This window comes from Maniola jurtina, chromosome 17 (assembly GCF_905333055.1).
Source record: "Maniola jurtina chromosome 17, ilManJurt1.1, whole genome shotgun sequence".
In the NCBI taxonomy this organism is placed as follows: domain Eukaryota; kingdom Metazoa; phylum Arthropoda; class Insecta; order Lepidoptera; family Nymphalidae; genus Maniola; species Maniola jurtina.
In genome coordinates, this window is record NC_060045.1 from 9952587 (window position 1) to 9976890 (window position 24304).

Genomic DNA, 24304 nt, shown 5'->3' on the forward strand with positions numbered 1-24304 from the left:
GTAAAATAAAATCCATTAAAATGATGATTAAGTTTTTGTCTTCTTTATCTTATTCCAAGAACCCACGCTAATTAAATAAGGGTGCTAACGAAACAGTAAATTCATACTTAGGAGCAAAATAACTCGGAGGACCTTGGGGAGGGCTTAGGGTAACCAATCCTACATCATGCTATGCCGTAAGAGCCGTGAAAGCTTATTTGTTAACGTCTGCCGCCTATCCGGGAGATGGAGGGTTCGATTCTGGGCACGCACTTAAAACTTTTCTGAGATATGTGCGTCTTAGTCTAAAACAATTAAATATCACTTGTTTTATTGGTGAGGGAAAACGTGAGGAAGCCTGCGTACATAATGTTTTTAAAGGTGTATGAAATCTGCCAATCCACACTTGGCCAGCGCCGCCGTGGTGATGGCGCCTTAGTTAATGCGATCTACCAACTAGACTTCTCTTTGCTCAAGGATTAAATTACATTCAAGATTCAAATTGAATTACTTAATAATCGTCGCATTTTTACCCGACTGCGGTAAAGCCAAAATTCAGGGTTATGATTTTATAATATTTAGTGCCGAAAAAAAGCTGTTCTAGATAATATACAAAGTCGAGCAAAAAGCACTTGAACCAGTATCTACCTAAAGTGCAATTTGGCTATTGGCACAGAATGCTGAAGGGCACTAACTATATCAGCCTTCTCTCATGAGTCATGAGTGACGCAACAGAACGTTGTAGGTACCTTCATAGTTCATACCTACATAACAGGCCATAATATAATATTAAAACAGCTAGTCATAGTCTTAATTATTATGACCCTTCGTAACATCGAAGGACTTTCTCTTAGTAATTATTACTTATTAAATTATAACTCAAAATAATAATTATAGGTAATTAGCTGATGCCCGCGACTTCGTTCGCGTGGATATCCCGTGGGAACTCGATGATTTTTCGGGATAAAAAGTGGCTTATGTGTTAATCGATCTCCATTTCAAAACAGCCAAATCCGTTCAGTAGTTTTTACGTGAAAGAGTTACAATCATACACACATACATACAAACTTTCACCTATATGTATAATATTAGTGTGATTGACGTAGGACGAAAGAAGCTCTATAAAATAGAGACATCCAGAAATTATTTTCTAAAATACGAAAAGTACAATATAAGAGGTTCAATAGTTATAAGCTTTTTACTATGGGCGCTCTCATGGACTTAATCGACACAGGAGATTTCATTTGCATCTATAGGTAGGTCTAGGTAGGTACCTACGTACTTTAAATGTTTATAACACCAAGTCATAGCTTAGTTATCTTACCGGATCTGTATCCATCAATCATAACAAAAACGACATAATAGGACGGCTCAATGCCTCAACACATGGCTAGCTATGTTATGTGGGTATCACGGCGTATCTCGCAGGCTATCTCAGTTCGATCGCAACCCATTGATGAAGTGAGAGGCTGTGTGCGGCCGTGGCTTATTTCTTATTTCATTGACGGATGCTGTGTATAACCCACCGACCCCTAGCGAAAATGTATCTCGTGGTTCATTGTTACACAAATCGCGCTCATGTGAACACGGTTTAATTTCCGCGGTGTTCCATTTTTGAAAAGTGATTAACTTTTTTTTAAATCCCGCTCTGGATTCGGGTCTATAAATATGTGAATGTGACACAACTGAGTGCTTTGTTTTTATTAAAATACACTTGCTTGAATGATTAAAGTAAGTATAACATTTCTACACAACTTAAAAAACAAAATAAAGAATTCCTCACACCTTATTGCACCTATATTAGGTATTTTAACTGATGTACCCGTTACTGGAACGCTGCAGTTTATTGGAATCAGCTTTAGTAATTTTCGATAGTCTGCATACGATAACTTTTTCTTTAAAAAAGAATGCTAGGCATGTTAATATGGATAACATTCAATCCTTTTCCATCGAGAGGTAAAGTACATATTTAATCTTAGATTAAAGTAAACCTAATATAATAAATTGTATCTAATAGCATATAGTACTTAAGAATAAAATGTGTCTACTAGTCGGGCGGTCCAGGGTTCTATCTCGGGCACGCACTTCTTATTTTTCGAAGAGAAACACTACACCGTGAGAAATCCTGCATGTCTGAGAGTTCTCCATAATGTTCCTAAAAGACTGGGAAGTCGGACAATTAGTATTTGGCCAGCGTGGTAGACTATGGCCAAAGCCGGTGATGGATTGATGACATGATGAATATAAATTCCGAAAGTGTACATACCTATAATATATATCTGTCTGTTACCTTTTCTATCCGCCTAACCGATTTTGACGTTTGGTACAGAGGTAGTTTATTACATCTTTTAGACATAGACATCGGAATTTTTTATCCCGGAAAATCAGTCTTTCCTCGGAAGTTTTAAAAACCTTAATCTGAGCGGACGAAGATGATACGGGCGTACCAATTTAAGAACAATTGGTACGCCGTATAGCAGGTACATAAGGCTGTATTTATTACCTAGTTACATGTGCATTAAACACATGACAAAATCTAAAATCAGCAAATATCTCATTTTGTTTACATTCTCAATATTTGAATAGAAGCTCCTCATAGCTCTACTGTTTACGTATAGTTTCTATTAATAGAAATTACCTAAAGCAAGTTAAAATATTCATTATTCAAATTTTTCACAACTTTTGTGATAAAGTAAATAATCCATAGTCCAAACCTCCATACTAATATTATAAATTGGTAAGTGTGTCTGTCTGTCTGTCTGCTATCTTTTCACTGCCCATCCGTTTAAACGATTTTGAAGCGAGAAATAGCTTGCATCCCGAGGAAGGACATGGACTACAGGGATGAAAAGATGATGATGATGAGAAGATGAAAATGAGAGTTCCCACGGGATTTTTAAAACATGACAGTTTGCCGATGAATTTTGTTACATTTTAAATTAATATTTTAACATCCAGCTCTGCAGCATGTTTCAGTGTTGATCCACAGAGTAGCTTCCAGATACAAAATGATTACTCCCCAAAGACGTTTAAATAAATACTTAGCGACTCTTGTAGCGATGTAACAAAGTGCAATTCAGCTTGCACAGCGCTGCGGCCTTTTTATAGTAATTATGCTTCTAGTTCTATCGCTTTCTTATCTCTTTCTCTCTCTACCACGAGAGATAAGAAATACGCGAAGGGTCGCGCTGCCGTAGGTATGTTTCTCTGATCTCGTGGTCAATTGAGCCCAGCTTGGTTGCTCTGACCACGTAAAACAGCCTTTAGAAAACTTACCTCTACGCGGGTCGCCCTACCCAAAAAAAAATATCTGCACGCGTTTTCCGCACACGGAATTCCGCTAGATTTGTCCCTAGCTTATCTAAGCCGTCAACAAGGATTTTTTTCGCATCGGGATTTCAAATTACGTGTCTATATAGGAGTTGCTCTTAATTCGTGATCAAAGCGACGGTAGAGGCGTTTACCTTGGTACGAGAACAAGATCGAAATAATTTTCATTTGCCACAGGCCAAAGACTAAAATAAAAAGATAGACACTATACGGGCTCACAGCTGAAGCCGTAACACAACAGAACGTAACCTACTGTGTTGTGATGCGTTGCATTGCACGCATTGTATGGCCAATCGGGTGCGCCTCGAGCAGTGATACAAATTACATTGATGCAAGGAACATTTATACTCTAGCATTGATGTCTTTGGCTTCGACTAGGTAAGCACGGTTTTTTCTCTGTGCACAGTGCAACGAATAGTGAATAGGTAGGTACAGCTTGCTAGATTTTAAACAAGGACGCCGTTTCTCATATAGACTGTAAAATACGTCCTAATGGTACTAGTTACGTAAAGGTTACCTACCACTTACACAACTTGATTTACTTTTTGAATACTTTCAGGTATTCGCGATGCCTCCGTCTATCTTTTCCCTTTAGTCTGGTATGCTCTGTAATCGACATTAATGTCTATCACGACGAAATAAGATCTATTTTAAATGTCAAATTAAAGGTCTGTAGTCTGTACTTGTCTTGTTAGGTTGATCTATAGCAAGCAGTTTTGTTTCGACATTGAAAAAATAGGTCACTTTATGCTATCGTACGTGTACGATATTATTACGGTAAACGGTAATGTGTAATTTGCATTTTTATTAATACAGCCTATAAGTAGTTAACTACCTATTAATTATATACCTACCGATTAATACCCAATACCACAGTTTCACGATCTACATTATCGTAAAACTGTGCCCATACTTTTACCACACAAGAGTTAGGGAGTCAGGATTCTTGAATAAAATTTTGACTGCACCTACTTTTTTTTGCAACTGGTTTAACGACTGTGCTTACCTAATGCTAATAAGTAATATCATAGATAATAATATCATTATGTTAACAGCTGTGATCCTGTACTGTGATCATGTAATTAGGAAGTACCTACCTATATAAGGACTGGTTCAAATTCATAGCACATAGTAAATCTTTGAACTTTGAAAACACTGATTTAAATTTGAAAATGTTTTAATCTGAATCTCAAGGAGATGTCACTTACGCCTGTATTTTATAGGCCTACTTGGTTTATATGTTGGAACTTGGGCATTACATAGGTAGTTATATAATATTATATCGAACAAACGCCTTTTCGTTTTTTATAGCAAATTGTTGTACGAAAGGGAATAAAATTAGAGAAATAAAAATACTTGCAGATGACTTATCTGGCCGCAGCCCGCATCACGTCATATTGGTCATATGATATTACGAGTATGTACGTAATATTTGTGATTTTTTTCTTTGCAGAATGTTGAACGAGCAAGATCTAATGTTGGCTCGCGCCCTGGCCGCCGAGTCACGGGAAAATTCACCAGGTGGATCACCAGGGCCACTACGAAAAAATCCACTCAACTCCGTAGTCGACAAACTTAACACATTCAGGTACCTACCTAAATAATAACAATTTATACTAATGGTACTAATTTTTTTTGGTATGTATGTCTTATTAACACAAAACTCCAATTTAAGTAAAATCTACGAATATTTAGCTTTCCTTTCATTGTTCAGCTATATCCAGGCACAAAGAATAATATTATAGTAGTAGGTACTATACGTACCGGGAATACCAATATCTACAAAATATATTATTCCATATATTTAAATACGCCTAAAACCGCCACTATACCAATCTTACCCGTCTCTACAGTACATAATCATCAGCTGACGAACTTGACAGCGATGACAGTGACATTGGTTATCATTGACACTTGACAGTTGTCACTGACAGATTTGAATGTTTTGCATTTTTTTGGGTTTCTATTTTTCTAACCTCGTGAACGAACATAAAATAACATTATAGCTATAATTTTAAAGATATTGCCTATTCGTTTTAGTATATCCCTATATCTTATCAAGCGAATGCGGTACTGTGTATTGGATAAGTATGATAGTTAACTTGTGGTTACTTATAAATAAATGTTATGAAGATGGATAGCAAAATGAAGCATAGGAATCCCACTACAAGCAGGGAAAGCGAAGATGAAGATGATAGGTAAGATATGAATTTATACAGTTGCTGTTCTGTTTAATCAAATCAACATGTTCAAAAACTCAATATGTTGCTTTGCTGCAAGTTGTAGTCTATCAGCTCAGTCAATCATTTTTATAAGTCTTTCATTTTATTATCTATTTTTACGCATGACTTACCCATAATGCATTGTATTAAAAATCAAACACATGTAGGGTGTAGGCATAGTTGTTTTAGAGCAGTTCATCTGTTGTACCTAATCTTATACTTACTTGACTAGGGCTTCCTTGACTTCACAGCTCAGAAATGTCTTTGGTTACTGAAATAATGTAGGTACTTTGACTTGTTATTTAATTTTAATTCAATTTCCAATTAATAACTGATTTGGAACTTTTGCACAAATAAATTTTCACTATAAATGGTATGTTAACTGGAAACGTTTTGGTTCAAAAAATATTGTAGTAGAAATACTTAGATAATGTAGAAAGAAATTGTTACATTTGCAAATTATTTTCATTGAAAACAAGACAGTTGTCAGATAGTCAACTCAACTCAACTCTAGGCTTTGAAGTGGAGGTGGAAAAAATAGTTTTCTAGTGTCAATAATAATAAAATTAATTAAAATTTGTAACAATGACTGCTTTCAGAATATTAAATATTAAGTACTTAAAATTCTAGCAACTGTAAGTGCAGAAACTTTAGAACTATCATTTTCCACTTTAATTCATCACCTTGTGGTGTGAGCATTGCCAATGTTATTTTTAACCCCCGACCCAAAAAGAGGGGTGTTATAAGTTTGACGTGTGTATCTGTGTATCTGTGTATCTGTGTGTCTGTGTATCTGTGTATCTGTGTATCTGTCTGTGGCATTGTAGCTCCTAAACGAATGAACCGATTTTAATTTAGTTTTTTTTTTGTTTGAAAGGTGGATTGATCGAGACTGTTCTTAGCTATAATCTAAAAAAATTGGTTCAGCCGTTTAAGAGTTATCAGCTCTTTTCTAGTTTTCTTGTAGAAAAGAAGGTTAGATAACCGTTAGGTTCATAATATTATGTCAATAGACAAATGTCAAGCTGTCAAGATGGATGTTGCCTAAATACATAATTATTTATTTGAAAATGATGTTTTGGAAAACTCAAATACTTTGGATCGTCGGGGGTGTTATAAATTTTTAATTTACACTTGTTTATAAATTCATTGTACGTTATAAAATGACATGTAGCTCTGTCAGGGCATTGCAAAATATTAGATTTAATTGTTTTAATTTAGTATGTTTTGTGTTAAGCAATGTTAAGCACCCCTACCAATTTTAGTTCAAATGTTTTATTCCTCTAAAATGAAGTACATAATTGGTTTGGTCCATGTGTGCCACAAGTTTTCTACCCGCTTCGCAGTTGGGGAAAATCAACTTCTGTAAACCCAACTAAAGGATTCTATCTTATTTATGTTAAATACTCTTATTTTATCAACGTAAATCTCCCTACCAAATAGATCGAACGTTTTTCCTGTAAAATTAACTGGCCTAACCCACGCGTGCCACATGTTGAGGTCTGACGTCAAAAAAACAGAGCGCCTGCTACCGCGCCGCCGCCGTTGCGCGTTGAGTCATTGTAAAAGGAATATGTACCAGTTCTAGGACGATGACTCTTGACCTACCGACAAGTCTATTTGAATCTAGAAATCACCGACACGTTTTTAGACACTGCCTTTCCAAGTTTTTATTACTTTAGTAATGATGATATTTCACAAGATTTCCACGGATGTACTAAAAACTAAATGTCGATAACAAATTAGACCATCAGTTTATTTATTAGGCCCAAGGCACATTGCGAAAGTGTCGCACTCATAGTGTCGCAACTCGCGACGTGTCTTTCCTTAAATATTACAAATTAAATTAAAGTTGACTCCACCACGTTGCGTTGTACCGTGACGTTGTTAACAAATTTATGAGGTGTTTCTCCGCAACTCAGGCGTCGACGATTCGACGCACGCCTGCTCGTGTCAATCTGATCCTTGAACCATTGTCATTATTTAAATTAGTCGGTGCCGATGCATTGCCTGCCGTAGAATGATACCATCGATTCGACGTACCATTCGCTCGACAAACTCTCCCCCATATAGAATTAGGCTGCCTGCAAGGAAATTTGAGCTTTACAACTACGCCGCGCCCGGTCTAAACATCTAGCAAATGCCAAGTTAGTGTTCTTTAGCAACAATACTTACAGAAGTCAGCTGCGGCAAGTTAATGTCATTTGTACTGTGTAAACATACGCATCTTTAGGGCATTAGCAAGTTTTAGGGCCGGCGCACACGTGGCGGAGCGCAGCGCAGAGCATTTTTCACAGTCAAAGTATTATCGACATTGTCCTCATTGAAATAATATCTAAAATTAATTGTGCATCCGTGCGGATACTCGTGCATCCGCGCGCAGTCCCGCGCGTGCTCGCGCATTCTCTGGTAGAAATTCGCGTAATGTGCCACGCGATTAGAAAACTTCGCGGGCATGCTCTGCGCTGCGCTCCGCAAAAATATGTGCGCCGGCCCTTACTTAGTTGCTAAAACTTGCAGAAATTGTCATTGACATGACTATGACAACATACTTACGACGACGAAAATGTGCCTTACAATAATTTTCCAGAATCTAATATTTCGCAACGCATCTAGCCTGAAGATCTGACCTAAATTCCTTACGTATCATAATTATCATACTAATATTATAAAATGCGAAAGTTTGTTTGTTGGTTTGTTCTTCAATCACGCCGCATCGGATCAGCGTGATTTTTTGCATTTATATAGGTAAGGACCTGAAGAGTAATATAGGCTACTTTTATCTCGGAAAATGAAAGAGTTCCCACGGGATATTAATATCCTAAATCCAAGCGGGCCAAGTCGCAGGCCTTGGCCTGTTCGATATAAAATTCCAAAGATTTCGGGTTCGAAGGACCAATAAATTATACACACGTAAAAGTAACACTAAAGTCTGTTTTCGATTGTCTGACTAACAAAAGAAAATGCGAATCTAATCCAGCCGCTAACCGTTAGTCATTCGTTGAATCAGATGATATCAAGTACTTTCGCTAATCTTAAATCCAGGACAATGGACCGTTTTCATCCAATTAGTTCTCAGTGAGTGATTTTGCGAATTGCGTGCAATATACGTGTTAACACTTTCACAGACGTTACTTTCGTTTCTGGATTGCTAAAAATTTCGTCTTTATTAATGTTTACTTTTACTGAAAACCATTGAGTTTTGCGAAACTGCATATGCTATCTCAATTCTGATATTATTATTATTTTTATGTTCCGTGATATTTAGTAAGTAACAACTAACCTTTACATAATATTCGCCTTCTTAGTATCTTCAGAGGAACACAAAAAATGATAAAACAGATAACATTTTGTAATAAACGTTATCAATAAGTTTTTGGACATGTGATTACTGATTACAATGAATTTCATCGTGAATTGCGGATAGTATTATACCATTCCCTGTAATCTCTCAACGAAGCTTTAGTCTTGCGTCATGCATTCTTTATAGTGATCGTAGCTTGAATACATTTTCTTCTGCATCGATTGACCCTCGAAATTGTGCAAGGATGAAAGCTTTTAACAAATTAATCCCCATCCATTGCTCAAAGTCAGCTGCGAATCTAAATGTGAAAGTAAACAGTTTAGTCGATGTCAAAGTCAGTCATTTATTCAAATTAGGTACTATTGTACACTGTCAGATTGTCAAACAATGATGACGTTTTGATGATTTATTACATTAACTTAAAACTAAAGCTACGAGGGTTTCAAACGCGCCCAAGTCTGAGAAGAGTCCTTGACAAACTCAGCCGGATATTCTTTTTTTATTATCATCTGTACCTACCTATGTTATCATCAGCTTTTGTTTTGGATATGTAGACGCTTCGTTTGCTGACATTCTTCGCCGGCATGCTCTGCAGTCTGCTCTTTCGCGGGCTATCGGCTATCAGTCCGTCAGTATCCTCAGGCGCGCGCTGACGTGCGCTCGGCGGCGGCCCACTGACCGTTTCCGTGTAACTAACAGTTCGCAACTCCCTAGCCTTGCAATATTTAACAATCTAACCAAACCAGGCTCACGTATGTGAAATTTTGCAACAGCTACGATTTTGCGCAGAAGGCCGTGCCCAAGCCCCGAACGCTCATATTGTGAAACTGTATTTTGTTGTTTCACTATTAGTTTCCTATATTTACTCCAAATATGTATTGTTCTCTGTAACTATACTAGTTTTGAAATTATTGTGATGTGCTAAAGTATCAGAGAAGTCAAGAACGATGCTATCAATTGATTCTTTGTGGTGTGGATCAACGGAGGAGCTGTCGACGTTGAGAGGATGCAAGGGTGCAGAGAGATCTGAGTATAGATTCAGACGTAGATCGTCCAAGAGTCTCATACCTCAGGCCTTGCTTCACACCCATCCGGAGTCGCTGGTGCGATCTCACCGGCAGCGACGTTCTGGCACGTGGCCGTAAGTGTCATAATATCTTTATAATGGTACAGTTAACGAACATAAGTGGTTGATTTAATTCGCGATCCTCAATATTTACATGTAACTTTCCAAAATGACTACATACATAAATAGACAACATCAAAGATAGGTACTTCATTGAAGTAATTAAAAGCGGGCCTTAACGTAAAGCACTAATGCTAAGAAAAAACGTAGAGTAATCAAACTAAATAACCACAATAATTTATAAGATTATACAATAAACATTGTTCTTATCGTAAACATTAAATTGACACTTCTAGAATTAACTATTTTATTTATCTTAGTTTAATATTGCCCAATAATGACTTAACATTTTGGTGTTTTTCCTAAAATCTACATCTTATTCTGATTACTGTATTTAGATCTTCAGATTATTTCTGGTTAAATTACACAGCCAAAAATGAAACGGGTTCTGTGAAACCTGATGCCTGTAACTAGGACTATTTACTGGGGCAAATATAATTGGATTTCAGTGTCAGGTAATACTTAGCCGGTTGTTGACCCTAATCACAGCTTTATAAGAACGTCACTTTGCGGTTATTCGATTCTAAACTTAGGTATTGCAATCTAATCTATAAATGAGTCTGAGACCAATCTCTCGAAGAATACTCATGTTAAGTCTTTTAGCTTGCAGTTTGTTTGTGCTTACGGTCTTTGTAACATATTTGGGTACTAGCTGTGCCCGCGACTTCGTTCGCGAGGAATAGTGACCGCGCTTTATATAGCCACGGACGCTCAGGCGCGAGGCGTGTAGTACGTACTCTGTACGTTAAAAATGTTCGCCGTGATTCTTTAAATTGACATAACTTTTTTATTTATGAACCGATTGACATGAAATAAACACTGAATGTTAAGTGAAGCTTACTACAATATATTAGTGAAAACCGTATCTAAATCGAATAAGCCGTTTCTGATATTAGCGTGCACAAACACACAGACAAACAGACAAACAGACAAACCGACAAACAGACAAACAGACAAACAGACAAAAAAAATATTAATTACAATTTCGGGTTCGGCATCGATATAATAACAACCCCTGCTACTTTTTTTTTATATATTTCCATTGTACAGACACCACTTTTCTACAATTTTATTATATGTATAGATATAGATATAGTGTTTATAGCATCTGAGTCTGTTCCAAGAAATCCAGATCAATTTGTTGCGATCGTATATAATATGGCCATGTCATGAACGGATGTCTTTTTAAAGAAAGTATTACGAACTCCTATCCACTACCTGATTATTCCGTTCCAGTTTCACGAAGTTGTTGTCAAGTGATATACCTACCTAGGTAGAGGTAGAGAAGGGATATTGTTTCAACCATAATCTGCATAAATAAGTTTAATTTTCTGAGTTAGTAATTAAGTTGCATCACACTAATATTATAAAGGCGAAAGTTTGTATGTTAGTGTGTGTGTGTGTATGTTTGTTAATCCTTCACGCAAAAACTACTAGACGGATTTGGCTGAAATTCGGAATGGAGATAGATAATATCCTGGATTAGCACATAGGCTACTTTTTATCCCGGAAAACCAAAGAGTTCCCACGGGATTTCAAAAACCTAAATCCACGCGGACGAAGTCGCGGGCGTCAGCTAGTTTCGTCTAAATTTAATTACCTAATGAAGAAAAAGTATTTTATATGATATTTCTAAACGAACCATTTAACTAATTAATTTCGTGCATTTTAACGCCTTTCTCTAGATGCTCTACCTAAGCAACTAATAATCATTTTAGTTTCATTTACTTCAATAAATTTCTACTTCGTTATTTTACTTTTTTTTTTCTTGGGATATTTTTCTGACAATCTGTATCTACAGTCTATGCTAATATTATAAAGAGGTAAAGATTGTAAGTTTGTTTGTAGGAAGTAATCTCTGGAAATACTGTCCCAATTTGAAAATACCAGCACCAGTCACCAGTAGAAAGCTACATTATTCCTGAGTGTCATAGGTTATATTTTATTTTCAAAACATTAGAGAAAATTGTAATAAGCTACCCGTGCGAAGCCGGGGCGGGTGCTTGTTTTATAGTAAAGGTAAAGCAGATTTAATTCAAATACTACTTGATGAAGCGTTTACTTTTTCAAGTCTTGAAAAATACAAGTTTGTGTTTTATTTGACTGATATTTACGTTTTACCCGACTGTGGCAAAGCCAAAAGGAAGGGTTATGATTTTTGTTCGTTAGGTTAGGTACATCACCATAGGTTTACCACATAGGTTTTTAGGGTTCGTGGCCGAAGGGTGCCAACGGGAGCCTATTACTAAGCCTCCGCTGTTCGTCCGTCCGTCCATCCCTCTATCTGTCAGCGGGCTATATCTCGTAAACCGTAATAATTATGTAGAGAACTGAAATTTTCACAGAATGTGTATTTCTATTGCCGCTATAACCATAAATAGTAAAAAAATTAAAATATATGACATTTAAAATACATTAAAAAGTTTCTTGTACGATGGTATGGAACCTGCCTTCGTCTGCGCATCCGAATCACACTTGACCGATTATTTTTAGGTACAATGTCATTTATATGATACGTTTATCGCTTGCCTGAATTCGATCAAGGTTATCGACAAGCCATATGAAGGAGTTAGTGTAGGCCTACATTTCAACATGAAATGTTGCGTTACATGCCTAGTAGGTACTTACCTACAGTAGTTATTCAACATCACTCTACTAATCCATGCACGTAATCGGTGTCACTTAACATGGTAAGTGACGCGAATTACGATGAATTTCATTAAATCGATTAGCGAAGTATACATGCTCCTCTTTTAGGCCCAGTTGGATATCCACCAGAGCGGAGAATGGGCGATAATACGTTTAGCAACCCCATCAAATTTTAATTAATGAAGGCGTCATAATTTTTAGAGCTCCGTAACTCTAGAAAAAACCCGGCCAAGTGCGAGTCAGACTTGTGCATCGAGGGTTTTTTCGACATTTTGCAAGATAAATCAAAAACTATTATGAATCAATCAATCAATCAGCCTATTGGCGTCCACTGCTGAACATAAAGTCTTTCCAAGAGCGCGCCACCACACACGATCCTCCGCCTTCCTCATTCACCCACTTCCCGCTACCTTCATAAGATCGTCAGTCCAGCGACGCTACACTACCCATATATTGTCCTTGGTTAATGTGTTTGTCCTTCAATCACACTTCAACGACTCTCTCACTCTCTCTCTCAGAGACTCAGACGAAGTCGTGGGCATAAAACAAATACACGTATAATACATGAACAATCGAATTGAAGATGGTCATGCTTCCTTTATGCTTTGAGAAGATCAATTGTTGCATACAAGACAAAAGACAAACCTGTTTACAGGAAAACAAATCGAACACATAATATGTCTAACACGTTGGGTTTTCAATAGCTACGTAGCTATGGTCTTATTGATATACGTCCTGCTTCTCTGAATGCAAAATTAGCCCAAGTACATTCGAAGACTGAAGTAATGATATTTTCGCGGATTTATTAGGTGTTTTGACAGCTCACAGCGTTAATGTGTCTTGTTTCTCAATCGACTATCAAATTCAAATTAATTTATTTGTGAAAACAATGGTATCCTAGGTATTCCACTAAAAGCATAGCTCTAATGGCATAAGTGCTAATATTTATTTTGCGGTATTGCTAATGGGAAGTAAAACGCTATTTGAAGTATTTTGTTGATGTTTTCACCTGTGTGTGCCAACACAGATACAGGTGAGGCTATCAAAAATTCGGTATTCATTATTTCGTCGTACAAAAATACTTACTGAGTACTGACTGACACTCTAGTCAAGTTTAATGCTCTGAAAGGTGTATGAAATCTGCCAATCTGCATTGGACTAAAGTGATGTCTGTGCAGTTCGCACTTCTCCGTAGTGGGCCAGCAATGGATTGCAATGATAGCAACAAAAATAACCACAAAACTTGTCCATTAATGTCTTGTATTGCAAACATTTATTATTCCAATAATGATTTGCAAAATATGTATAAAAAGTTTAACACTTTTGTTTCTGACAGTAACGCCTATTCATGCTCAGTGATGGTTCCATTTAGGGACCATTAAAGTTATTGTAAGGAAGTCCTTTGATGATTTATCGTAATTCGTAATCATTTAATGATGGAAGTACATACACAAATAGTATAAATACCTGTGTAATTTGGTTAAAGTATTTAATTAAATAGCAATTGATTCCTGCGATAGAGCGTTCATATTAATTAGGAATTGGAAATCAAAGTCCATGCCCCATGTGTTTACGTAAAATATTAGACGTTGTCGGGTTTTAGATTAGGGGAGTTAAAGGAAGAGGTTAAGTTAAGGATTAGATTAAGGGTAGCTAAAATCACTTGTTATGGCTCTGTACCCGAAAGGTGCCAACGGGACCCTAGGCCTCCGCTAGCCATGCATCTGTCTGTCAGCGGACTGTACAAAGTGTTATATTTTGTGCGAAGGTACGGAACCCTTTGTGTGCGAGTCCGACTCGCACTTAACCGAATCTTATCTTTTTGTCCGATTGCTTGTTTAGACTTGGGCACCTATTTGATTAGGATATTATGTGAAAGTAGCCGGTCTTTCTTAAAATGGTGTGGTTTATGAAAATTGGCTCAGTGAAATCGGATATCCGCGAAGAATAAATCCGGTTGTGCCGAGAAGGTACTTTAATTAAATTGCCCTCTTATGCCCGCTCTTCACTCACCGCGAATCACGCCGAGAAATCCGTGAACTTGGCGAAGTAGGTAGGTACATCGAGTAACTTGATAAAAGATTTGACAACCTGCTTCGGCAGTGGTGAACGCTGTGGTCTTAAGGCTATCGTTGTCAACGATCCCCCGTCGATTTCCTACGTATGATATTATTGTTCTCATCTCTATCTGCCCTGGTTCGTGCATTCTCGGTTCCTAGATCGGTACATTTGTGATAACCAATTGAAATTGCTGTGATTGGCTGAATTTACCATGTTCTTGCTGCGACAGTGAGTTTGAGCCACTAGCGGAACAATGTTAGCCGGTCAGAAATGATTGCAATTAGTCAACCTGTTTGACGTCCGTGTTCTGTTTTCGATTACAAAAAAGAAAAAATTGTTGTTGCAATCATCAATTTTAGCAAATAGTGAAAGAGAGTCGGCCAATCAGAGGTCACAACTACCGTCACACTTTCTGTCACACTATGGCAGTAGGCATACCGAGTAATGAAAACAATTTTTAAATTCTGTCTAGGAAGTAGTAGGGTTGCCACCTGCCTCTTTTTGATTTACAGGCTACCACCATCAAAAATACGGGGTTTAGATTTGAAGAAATTTGAAAATTTGAAGTATTTAAAGAAATAGGCGGTGGTTCTCTCTGAAATGCATGGAAAGCCTATTTAGATATTTTAGTTTATTTGTAAGTTTTGTATTTTTTCTCCGTATGTTGCCGTGTCTTGATTGGTGAACTGTGTTTGCAATGTGGTTTTAAATAAAAGATTTATTTATTTAAATAGCTTTTAAAAACTCTTAAGTTTTGTAAAGCAAAATGTTATACATTTCATGCATACAATCTTTTCATTTTAACTTAAAATTACATTTAATTTGTAATTCCACCTTCACAGTATCAATACTATGGCCGTAGCCAGGAATCGATTGCGGGAGAGGTTTTATCAGGGCCGGAACTGAATCCTGTCATGAGGAAAAAAACATTCGCTCAACTTTATGGGCTAATTACCTGGTTAGTGGAATTTCGCCTTTCAATTTGTCAGTGAGATAAAATACAACAATAAAAAAGCGCGAGCGCAGTGAGCGTAAGTGTTTTTGGTTCAATACAGAAAAAATTAAAGTGAAAGGGAAACGAGTTTAGCCATAGCAAGATTATATTTTTAAAGCTTCCTATCCATACTAATATTACGAATACGACAGTATATCTATTTGCCTATCTACCCTTTCACGGCCCATCTTCTTTACCAAAATTTTGGTACTTACTATTCAGAGGTAACTTGCATCCCAGACATTTTTTTTTTAGGCGGCTTTTTAGCCCGGAAAATCCCCCACGGAATTTTTTAAAATCTAAATTCATGCAAACGAAATTGCGGAGTTTACACCAAGTAATACAAATTCAAAGCGCGAGTGAAGTGAGCGCGAAATGTTTGATATATTTCCAAAAAAAATTGGTAAGCAAATGCAAGAAATAGTGTAAGTATTATTTTAGGCTTAGGTTTTTGACGGATTCCCAGGCGCAGTCGCCATTTCTAAATTTCTGGTCTGATGGGAGGCTTCGGTCATGACTAGTTATATGGTTACTATGGCCCTAACGGCCAAGAAATTAGACTGCATCATCACTTACCACTAGAAAAGATTAAAGTCACGGGCTAACTTGTATAAAAAAAGGCTTACATCCTCAAACCAAGCCCCGCCGCCTTGGCTACGACCATGATCAATATCGAGTGGGTTTCGGCTACGCATTGCCGCAAAAGGAAAATATTCTTTCTACTGGACATAACGTCAGTGTTTGATTTCGCCAGCCAGGTTTCTGTATCCCGAAATACGGGGTAACCAGTAAAATACGGGGCCTCTGGCAACCCTATTCGGAAAACACTGTCACATTCAAGTTAATGTCAAATATTTTGTTTTCAATTACAGAAAGCTGCATCAATCATTATTACAATATTTTCTTTGTTGTGATTGGCTGAATTTTTGAGTTTGAGCCAATAAACAGACTGTTTGCCAATTAAACGTCATAACAATATAAATGCCAGAAAGTTTAACCAAATAAAACAAACTTAATGAGAACCTAGTGAGAATGCAAACGGCACACAATTTATAATACATATTATGTTAGTCGTATATAATAGATATTATAGTAGTCGTTCACTTTGGTAATAGTCAGATTGTCATCAGTAAAATTGATATTGGTTGATGTATCGTAAATTATTGTTTCGGTGACAAATATTTTTATTATCTATTTATCTTTGAACAGAATCGAATAGAATGAAATGGAATGGAATACAATGATAAATTTTTATTCCTGTAAACTTTTAGGTAAACTTCAAAGTGTTTTTGGATGGTCAGACAAATTTACCACTGGTTCGGAATGCCGTTCCTACGTTTTCTAGGGTTGCGTACCTCAAAATGAAAAACGGAACTCTTATAGGATCACTTTGTTGTCTATCTGTCTGTCTGTCGTGTGTGTCAAGAAAACCTCTAGGGTACCCGTTGACTCAAAACCATGAAATTTGGCAGGTAACCTAACTGCGTAATTTTGGGTAGTTTTTTTAATCGATAAAGAAAGTTTGCGACATTGTTCAATAAAAAATTTGGATTCCAACTCCTCAATCCTGATGTTGCAGGGGACCTGACTACTAAAGCTAATGGGATTTAAAAAGTGTCGATTATTAATTGATATTGAAGGTATAGGATGCTGTAAGAAATTGCATTCCTAAATCCTGGTGATCCCTCGGGATTTGAAAAGGATCATCCGTTTAAATATTCTTACGTGATACAGAAAGAAGTTGCATCCCGGGGACGGGCTATTACGGAGAGGCAACTTTTGTTCTGGGAAATGAAAGGATCGGGATTTTTAAAAACCTAAATCCACGCGAGCGAAGCTGTGGGCATTAGCTAGTTGTAAATATATTTAAAAGCTACTATAAGATAATAGATAAGGTACTTATTTCCTTATATTTTTATTGTATGGCCTGTAATACATTTCCTTTTCTGTAATACATTTTTTTTTCAATATCTACCGCTTTATCTCATAGCAAGAGTCCGTAAGACATAATACAGTGAAAATAGGCAAAATATACAATTTTTGCAGTTTCCACGTCAGTACCTGTCGAATTTTTCTAACAGTGTAAGCAGCAGAGCTGAGTTTACCATCAAGTGTTGATATGTGGGTGTTCCATAGAAGCTTTGCATCTAACATTATACCGAGAAACACGGGGTTCTCCTATATTTTCAACATATGATTATTTATCAATGAACTTATGTCATTTAAGGTCCTGGTATTGGGCAGTGTGAATTCAACACACTTAGATTTCTTTGCATTTGGAAGTAAATTGTTAGCAATAAATCAGAGAGTGACCTGTGATATGGCATTACATATAGTATACATTGTCAAAAATTATAACATTAAAGCTGTGCGTATTGCGTGAGGAATAGGTTGCAAGAGAGTTGCAACTTGCAGGGTTTGATGCATGCACTATTGCCAGCAAACATGAGACATATTTTTATCTACAGGCAACGTCTGAGTAGGTAACGCATACGTCTAACGCAAGTTGAAATGTACCAGTGTATTTAGTTAGACCTATCGACAAGTTTGGAGTTGGGTGCAGTCTAAATGTGGCCCGTGTGTTTAGACTGTCAGTTTCTGTCAGTTTCACGTGTCGTCCCCCGCACTTCACCACCCCGCTTGCACAAATCGAGACAGCACGAAATTTTCAAGATTTCTGGGTGTAATTTCTGGTTTTCGTAGTTCCCACACAATTATAACAATATAAAATATATAACGATAATTTTTTTACTACATAATATTCATTAAATTTTCTAGGTCTGTGGTTTTTCCAAATTTCATTAAATTGCTCCATTGTCTAGAAAAACGAGCACAAAGTTGGGCCTTTTTTTAAAGAAAAATACAAATCTTTGAGCCCCTGTAATTTTAAAACTACATATTATTAGAAAAATCTAAAACACCACAGACACAGATATTAGTTTCTAGACTATGTCTGCAAAATTTCATGGACTTTGGTTGCTTAATATTCAAATGAAATGGGAACTACGATTGTATGGAGTAAGTGACGGAGAGAGTCCTGTTAATATAAGCGGTAGGCCCGGGGTTCGATTCCCGGTAGGGACATTTAGTTATTTATAATTTCTAAATTGTCACTGGTCTGGTCTTGTGGGAGGCTTTGGCCGTGCCTAGTTAGCACCCTATCGGCAAAAGCCGTGCCGCCAAGCGATTTAACGTTCCGGCACGATGTTGCGTATAAACTGATAGGGGGTTCCAAGTTAGCCCGCTTTCATCTTAGGCAGCAACATCAGTTGTAGGTGAGATTGCAGTCTGGGGCTAACTTGTGATGGAATTAAAAACAAACCGGTCAAATGCGAGTCGAACTCGCACACGAAGGGTTCCGTATCATCACACAAAGTATACCTACCTAACACTTTATGCGAATTAGTAATTTTTTTTTCGTGGACACATTTTAATTTTTTTTGTGATATAACCACAAATCACGGATTTTTTCCTTTAATTGTACTATAAGACCTACCTATCTAACTGTCACATTTCATGATTCTAGGTCAACGGGAAGTATACCCTTTAAGTTTTCTTGATAGACACGTCTCAGACAGACAGACAGACAACAAAGCGATCCTAAAAGGGTTCCTTTTTCCTTTTGAGCTACGGAATCCTAAAAATAATGTGGGTATCAAATTAGGCTCCCCATTCAACGTCTGTTTTGTCATGAATAAATGCAACACCGGACGGCGTAACGTTGCGACTTGCGAAGGCAGGATACCATTTACACGATTGTTAGCGGCGTTCACGAGCTTTCGCAGTGCTAGTGTAGAACGGGCTTAAATCGACGAAATCTCATACTTTTACTAGGTGCATTTTTTTTTCAAATAAAACTAAGTAAAAAAAACAAAAGTAAAACTATTGTTAGATTTATTTACTGTTTAAATAATATAAGTAGGTACAGGGTACTTAGTCAAAGTACATTTCATAGTTCATAGGAATTAACCATTCATTTTCCTTCAGCCTAGCCTTTTTCCTATGTAAAACCATGATCTACTTCTTATTTATTATTCCAACCCAGATTTAAGTTGACAACATAGTACCTACCTAGTTTTAAGCACGAGGAAAGATATCTAATTTACGTGCAAAATAAACACATTTTGCATAAAATATATCCACCTTACCTAATTGTATATTTTAGCATTTGACCTATCCTTGAGCTACATACTATCTACTTCACTTTCAGTCATTAGGTACTCACATAAACTAATTTGTTTGTCACTGTGTTGTCATGGTAACCTACATAATATATAACTGCTACCACCTTCGATGAAGAAATAGCCGTGGACTAAGGCCTCATTCGCACGAGAGCTTTTTTAACCTCCGTTAAAAAGCGTTCAAATAGGACAAATGCATTGCCAAGTATCCGTTCACACGTCAACGCTTTTTTAACGCGCACTTTGTATTTTCAGCGCAACGTCGGGTTTTAACGCAACGCTTTTTTAACGCTCGTGCGAATTAGGGCTAAGAGCCTGTGAGAGCCAGACCTTCGTACTTTTATAAAAGTTGAAAGTATATATCCGCATCTTTAACATGTTTAAGTTTTAGGGTGCCTGGCAAGGCTTTGCCACGATACTAAGTGTCTGGACAATGCATGGCGTGATTTCTAATACTATTCCGAAGAAAATATAAAAAAATTACACTTTATACTTTGATGAAAGTGTAAAGATTACCTTTGGTACCTGTTATTTGCCAAAGCCACGATGATGCAGACTTTGAGTCGCTGATCATTTCTACTTGTTGACAACGCACAGAAAAACATTCAGCTTTTATAAAATAACGAAGGTCTAACCCTCACAGGCCCTGTGGTGTGCATGGTGTGCACACTGATAGCCAAACTCCGTCAAGTTTACTGCACTCCACTTCAAGTCCGTTGCAAGCTTGAGTCTTGACAGAGATCGTGTATGGCCAGGAGCGAAAGCTACGAATATAAAGCGTCTTACTCCACGTGGTATGTAGATGCTCATGGGTATTATCACGATTACAAAAAAAAACACTCGCGTTGTGGATTAATAATAAGTAATTAGTACATTGGAATGTAACGCAAGATGAAAATTCCTCGTTGGTCGGAACCGGTCCATCCATTTAGGGTGTGCAAGGCCAAATTCACATACATTCACATTCTCCATAGGTACAGTATATAAATAAAGATTGCAAAATTCATAGTTTTTAACCCCCGACCCAAAAAGAGGGGTGTTATAAGTTTGACGTGTGTATCTGTGTATCTTTGTGTCTGTGTATCTGTGTATCTGTGTTTCTGTGTTTCTATGTATCTGTGTATCTGTCTGTGGCATCGTAGCGCCTAAACGAATGAACCGATTTTAATTTAGTTTTTTTTGTTTGAAAGGTGGCTTGATCGAGAGTGTTCTTAGCTATAATCCAAAAAAATTGGTTCAGCCGTTTAAGAGTTATCAGCTCTTTTCTAGTTTTCTTGTAGAAAAGAAGGTTAGATAACCGTTAGGTTCTTAATATTATGTCAATTGACAAATGTCAAGCTGTCAAGATGGACGTTGCCTAAATACATAATTATTTATTTGAAAATGATGTTTTGGAAAACTCAAATACTTTGGATCGTCGGGGGTGTTATAAATTTTTAATTTACACTTGTATATTATTTAGCTGCACCTTTACAAAAAAATTATTGTAATTGTAAAGGGCATAAAAAAGGTTTTCTTTTAGGTTACTCATATTAATAATATTAATGATATTTAAAGCTGAAAGAATCAAGAAAATTATAATTATCACGTTGCTATAATAATAAATAATTTATAGTAAACAATAATACACTGGTAAGGGATCAAATGTAGGTAGGCAAGGTAGAGTGAACTAGAGTGAAGTAATCCTGAAAATGACAAATATTAAGATAGGGCTCACGTGACATCAAAATATACGCCTAGTCGTTTCAACTTTCAACGCCAGTTCACTTTCTTTAGTGCTTTCGAGACAAATTGGTGCATGTACCTACCTATGCATCTTGATATTATGTAACAAGTCACAATTGTCAAGTGTGCTCAAGATGTTAAAGTTTGCTTTTTGACCTTTGTTATCAGTGTCTCTTCGTTCACGTGAAAGGTTGTCTGTTCATTCCATCGATGGTTCATTCACATTTCAAGCGATAATATTTTATGCAGCTGACGTGAATAAAGTCCAATAATGCAAATCATCAATCAGCACATGATGCTTTAATTAGTATGTTGTTTTGTGAAGACTACTTTGTTTATCCTACTATCACACTAATATTATAAAGGCGAAAGACTGTTTGTATGTGTGTACGTGTGTATATTTGTTACTCCTTCACGCAAAAACTGCTGGACAGATTTGGCTGAATTTAGAATGGAAATAGATTATTCCCCGGATTAACACATAGGCTACTTTTTATCCCGGAAAATAAATGCGTTACCACGGGATTTTTAAAATCTATATCCACGGGGACGAAGTCTGGCATCAGCTAGTATTCGTATATAGACTGAGATACATCATTATTACATTTAATTCTGTGTGATTATTTTTAAACCCCGACCCAAAAAGAGGGGTGTTATAAGTTTGACGTGTGTATCTGTGTATCTGTCTGGGGCATCGTAGCGCCTAAACAAATGAACCGATTTTAATTTAGTTTTTTTTTGTTTGAAAGGTGGCTTGATCGAGAGTGTTCTTAGCTATCATCCAAGAAAATCGGTTCAGCCGTTTGAAAGTTATCAGCTTTTTTCTAGTTACTGTAACCTTCACTTGTTGGGGGGTGTTATAAATTTTTAATTTACACTTGTTGTGTAATGTGTAGGTATGTTTATCTACATTTTGCCCGCCAATTCTTCCGTATTGGTTTAGGTTTCGAAAATACCTTTAAAACACTTTGATCATATCTTATCTCCTTCTCCACTGTGTATCGAGGCATTAAATCATGATGCATCAGTTTCAGTTCGACCGCTTTAAACTGAGATTGCTTAAAAAGCTTAAAAAATAGGTGTTTGTTGAATTTGTTCAGCATTCAAACTTTAATTAATATATTATTCAAATAACATTATAATATAACCCAGTTTTATTATCCAGCAATAGTACCTATGCTATCGTTACCAACTAGAGCGATGATTTGATAAACTACTATCACATAAATAATAGGTATGACATGTCAATTGTCATTATTGTGATAACATTTAACATGCCGTTAAGAGGGGTCTCTCCGTCACTCGCTCACTACAAACGTAATTCCAATTTCATTTGAATACTAAGCAACCAAAGCCCATGAAATTTTGCGGACGTATTCTAGAAACTAATATCTATATGCCTGTGGTTTTCCAGATTTCTGTTAAAATATTCGGTTTCAAAGTTACGCGGTCTTAAAAATTCACACACAAATCTTTGAGCCCCTGTAATTTTAAAACTACATATTTTTAGAAAAATCTAAAACACCACAGGCACAGATATTAGTTTCTAGAATATGTCTGCATTTCATAGACTTTGGTTGCTTAATATTCAAATGAAATTGGAACTACGATTGTATGGAGTAAATGACGGAGAGAGCCCTGGTGACGTCGAAAAACCAAGCGTTCCGTTTCAGTATACAACTGTGTTAGAAAACTTTATATACGTAGAAAGTAGTGTGAATATTATGTATTAATATGTGATGCGTTCAAAAGGAATCTGCTAGGTGTGTGTTAAAATTAAAATGATTGTCTTGTGTTGTTAACAGAAAGCTATAATGACATCAGCAAGAGTGTAAGTTGTAACATAATAGTTAATACTTACCTTTATTTGACTATTGGCTTAGCTTTGTTATTAAGTACTTAATAAAGTATTATTTTATAATTTATCATAGACACATGGCAGGACTATGAGTTTATTTACGGTCTATGTAGGTATTGAAAAGATAAAACAGCATTGTTTACCGGCCCTAATTAATCTTGTAATAATTAAAACATGACGCAAACCTCTACTGTGCAGCAAAAAACTGCAAAAATATTATTTAAATAAAAATATTTTGTACATACACATTTCAATGGAATTAAATATTAAGATTATAACTAAGTAACACCTACAAGTCTTGTTCAACCAAGCTACAAGTTGATTAATGCACTTTTTGTACTAATCAAGAATACCACAAAAACAAGCAATTAATTATTATAGGTACCTACTTAGAACTTCTGGAGCATCTATGAGACTTGAGAAGTTAGTAATATTCCATTCTTTTGTTTGAAAGTTCTATAGAAGTAAACCAAATTAATAATACTCATTATTTATATACAGAGAAAATATTCCATTCTTTTGTTTGAAAGTTCTATAGAAGTTAACCAAATAAATAATACTCATTATTTATATACAGAGAATAATTAAGTAAATAGTCATATAAAAACTTTAATACAAAGCTATAATAAAATACACAACCAATAAAAAAAGATTTACGCTTACATGGAAATGACGCAAGTAAATTACTAAGAGCTCACGAACTCCAAGTGGCTTAGAGGGTTTATTAGCTAAATTGTTACAAGTCGGTACTTTAATTGTTACGTGTATGTACATTGTACCTACTGCAAGTAAAGAAAAATTAGTTACTAGACCAT

General features: G+C 36.4%; 1 protein-coding gene across 6 annotated transcripts in view; it reads left to right on the forward strand.

The window, feature by feature from the left end:
• The window catches only part of LOC123873794 (NAD kinase-like), a 40888-nt gene that overhangs the window by 39 nt on the left and 16545 nt on the right, over positions 1-24304 (forward strand). For 2 of the 6 annotated variants that reach the window (XM_045918843.1, XM_045918844.1), the window contains exon 1: positions 9472-9976. In XM_045918843.1, coding sequence (XP_045774799.1) covers positions 9783-9976 — 194 coding nt within the window. In that variant the 5' untranslated portion in view covers positions 9472-9782. Of the gene's footprint in view, positions 1-1437; positions 1711-4762; positions 4898-5257; positions 5508-9471; positions 9977-23313; positions 23463-24304 lie in introns of those variants that run through there. The other 4 variants (XM_045918845.1, XM_045918849.1, XM_045918847.1 and 1 more) reach the window with 4 other exon arrangements.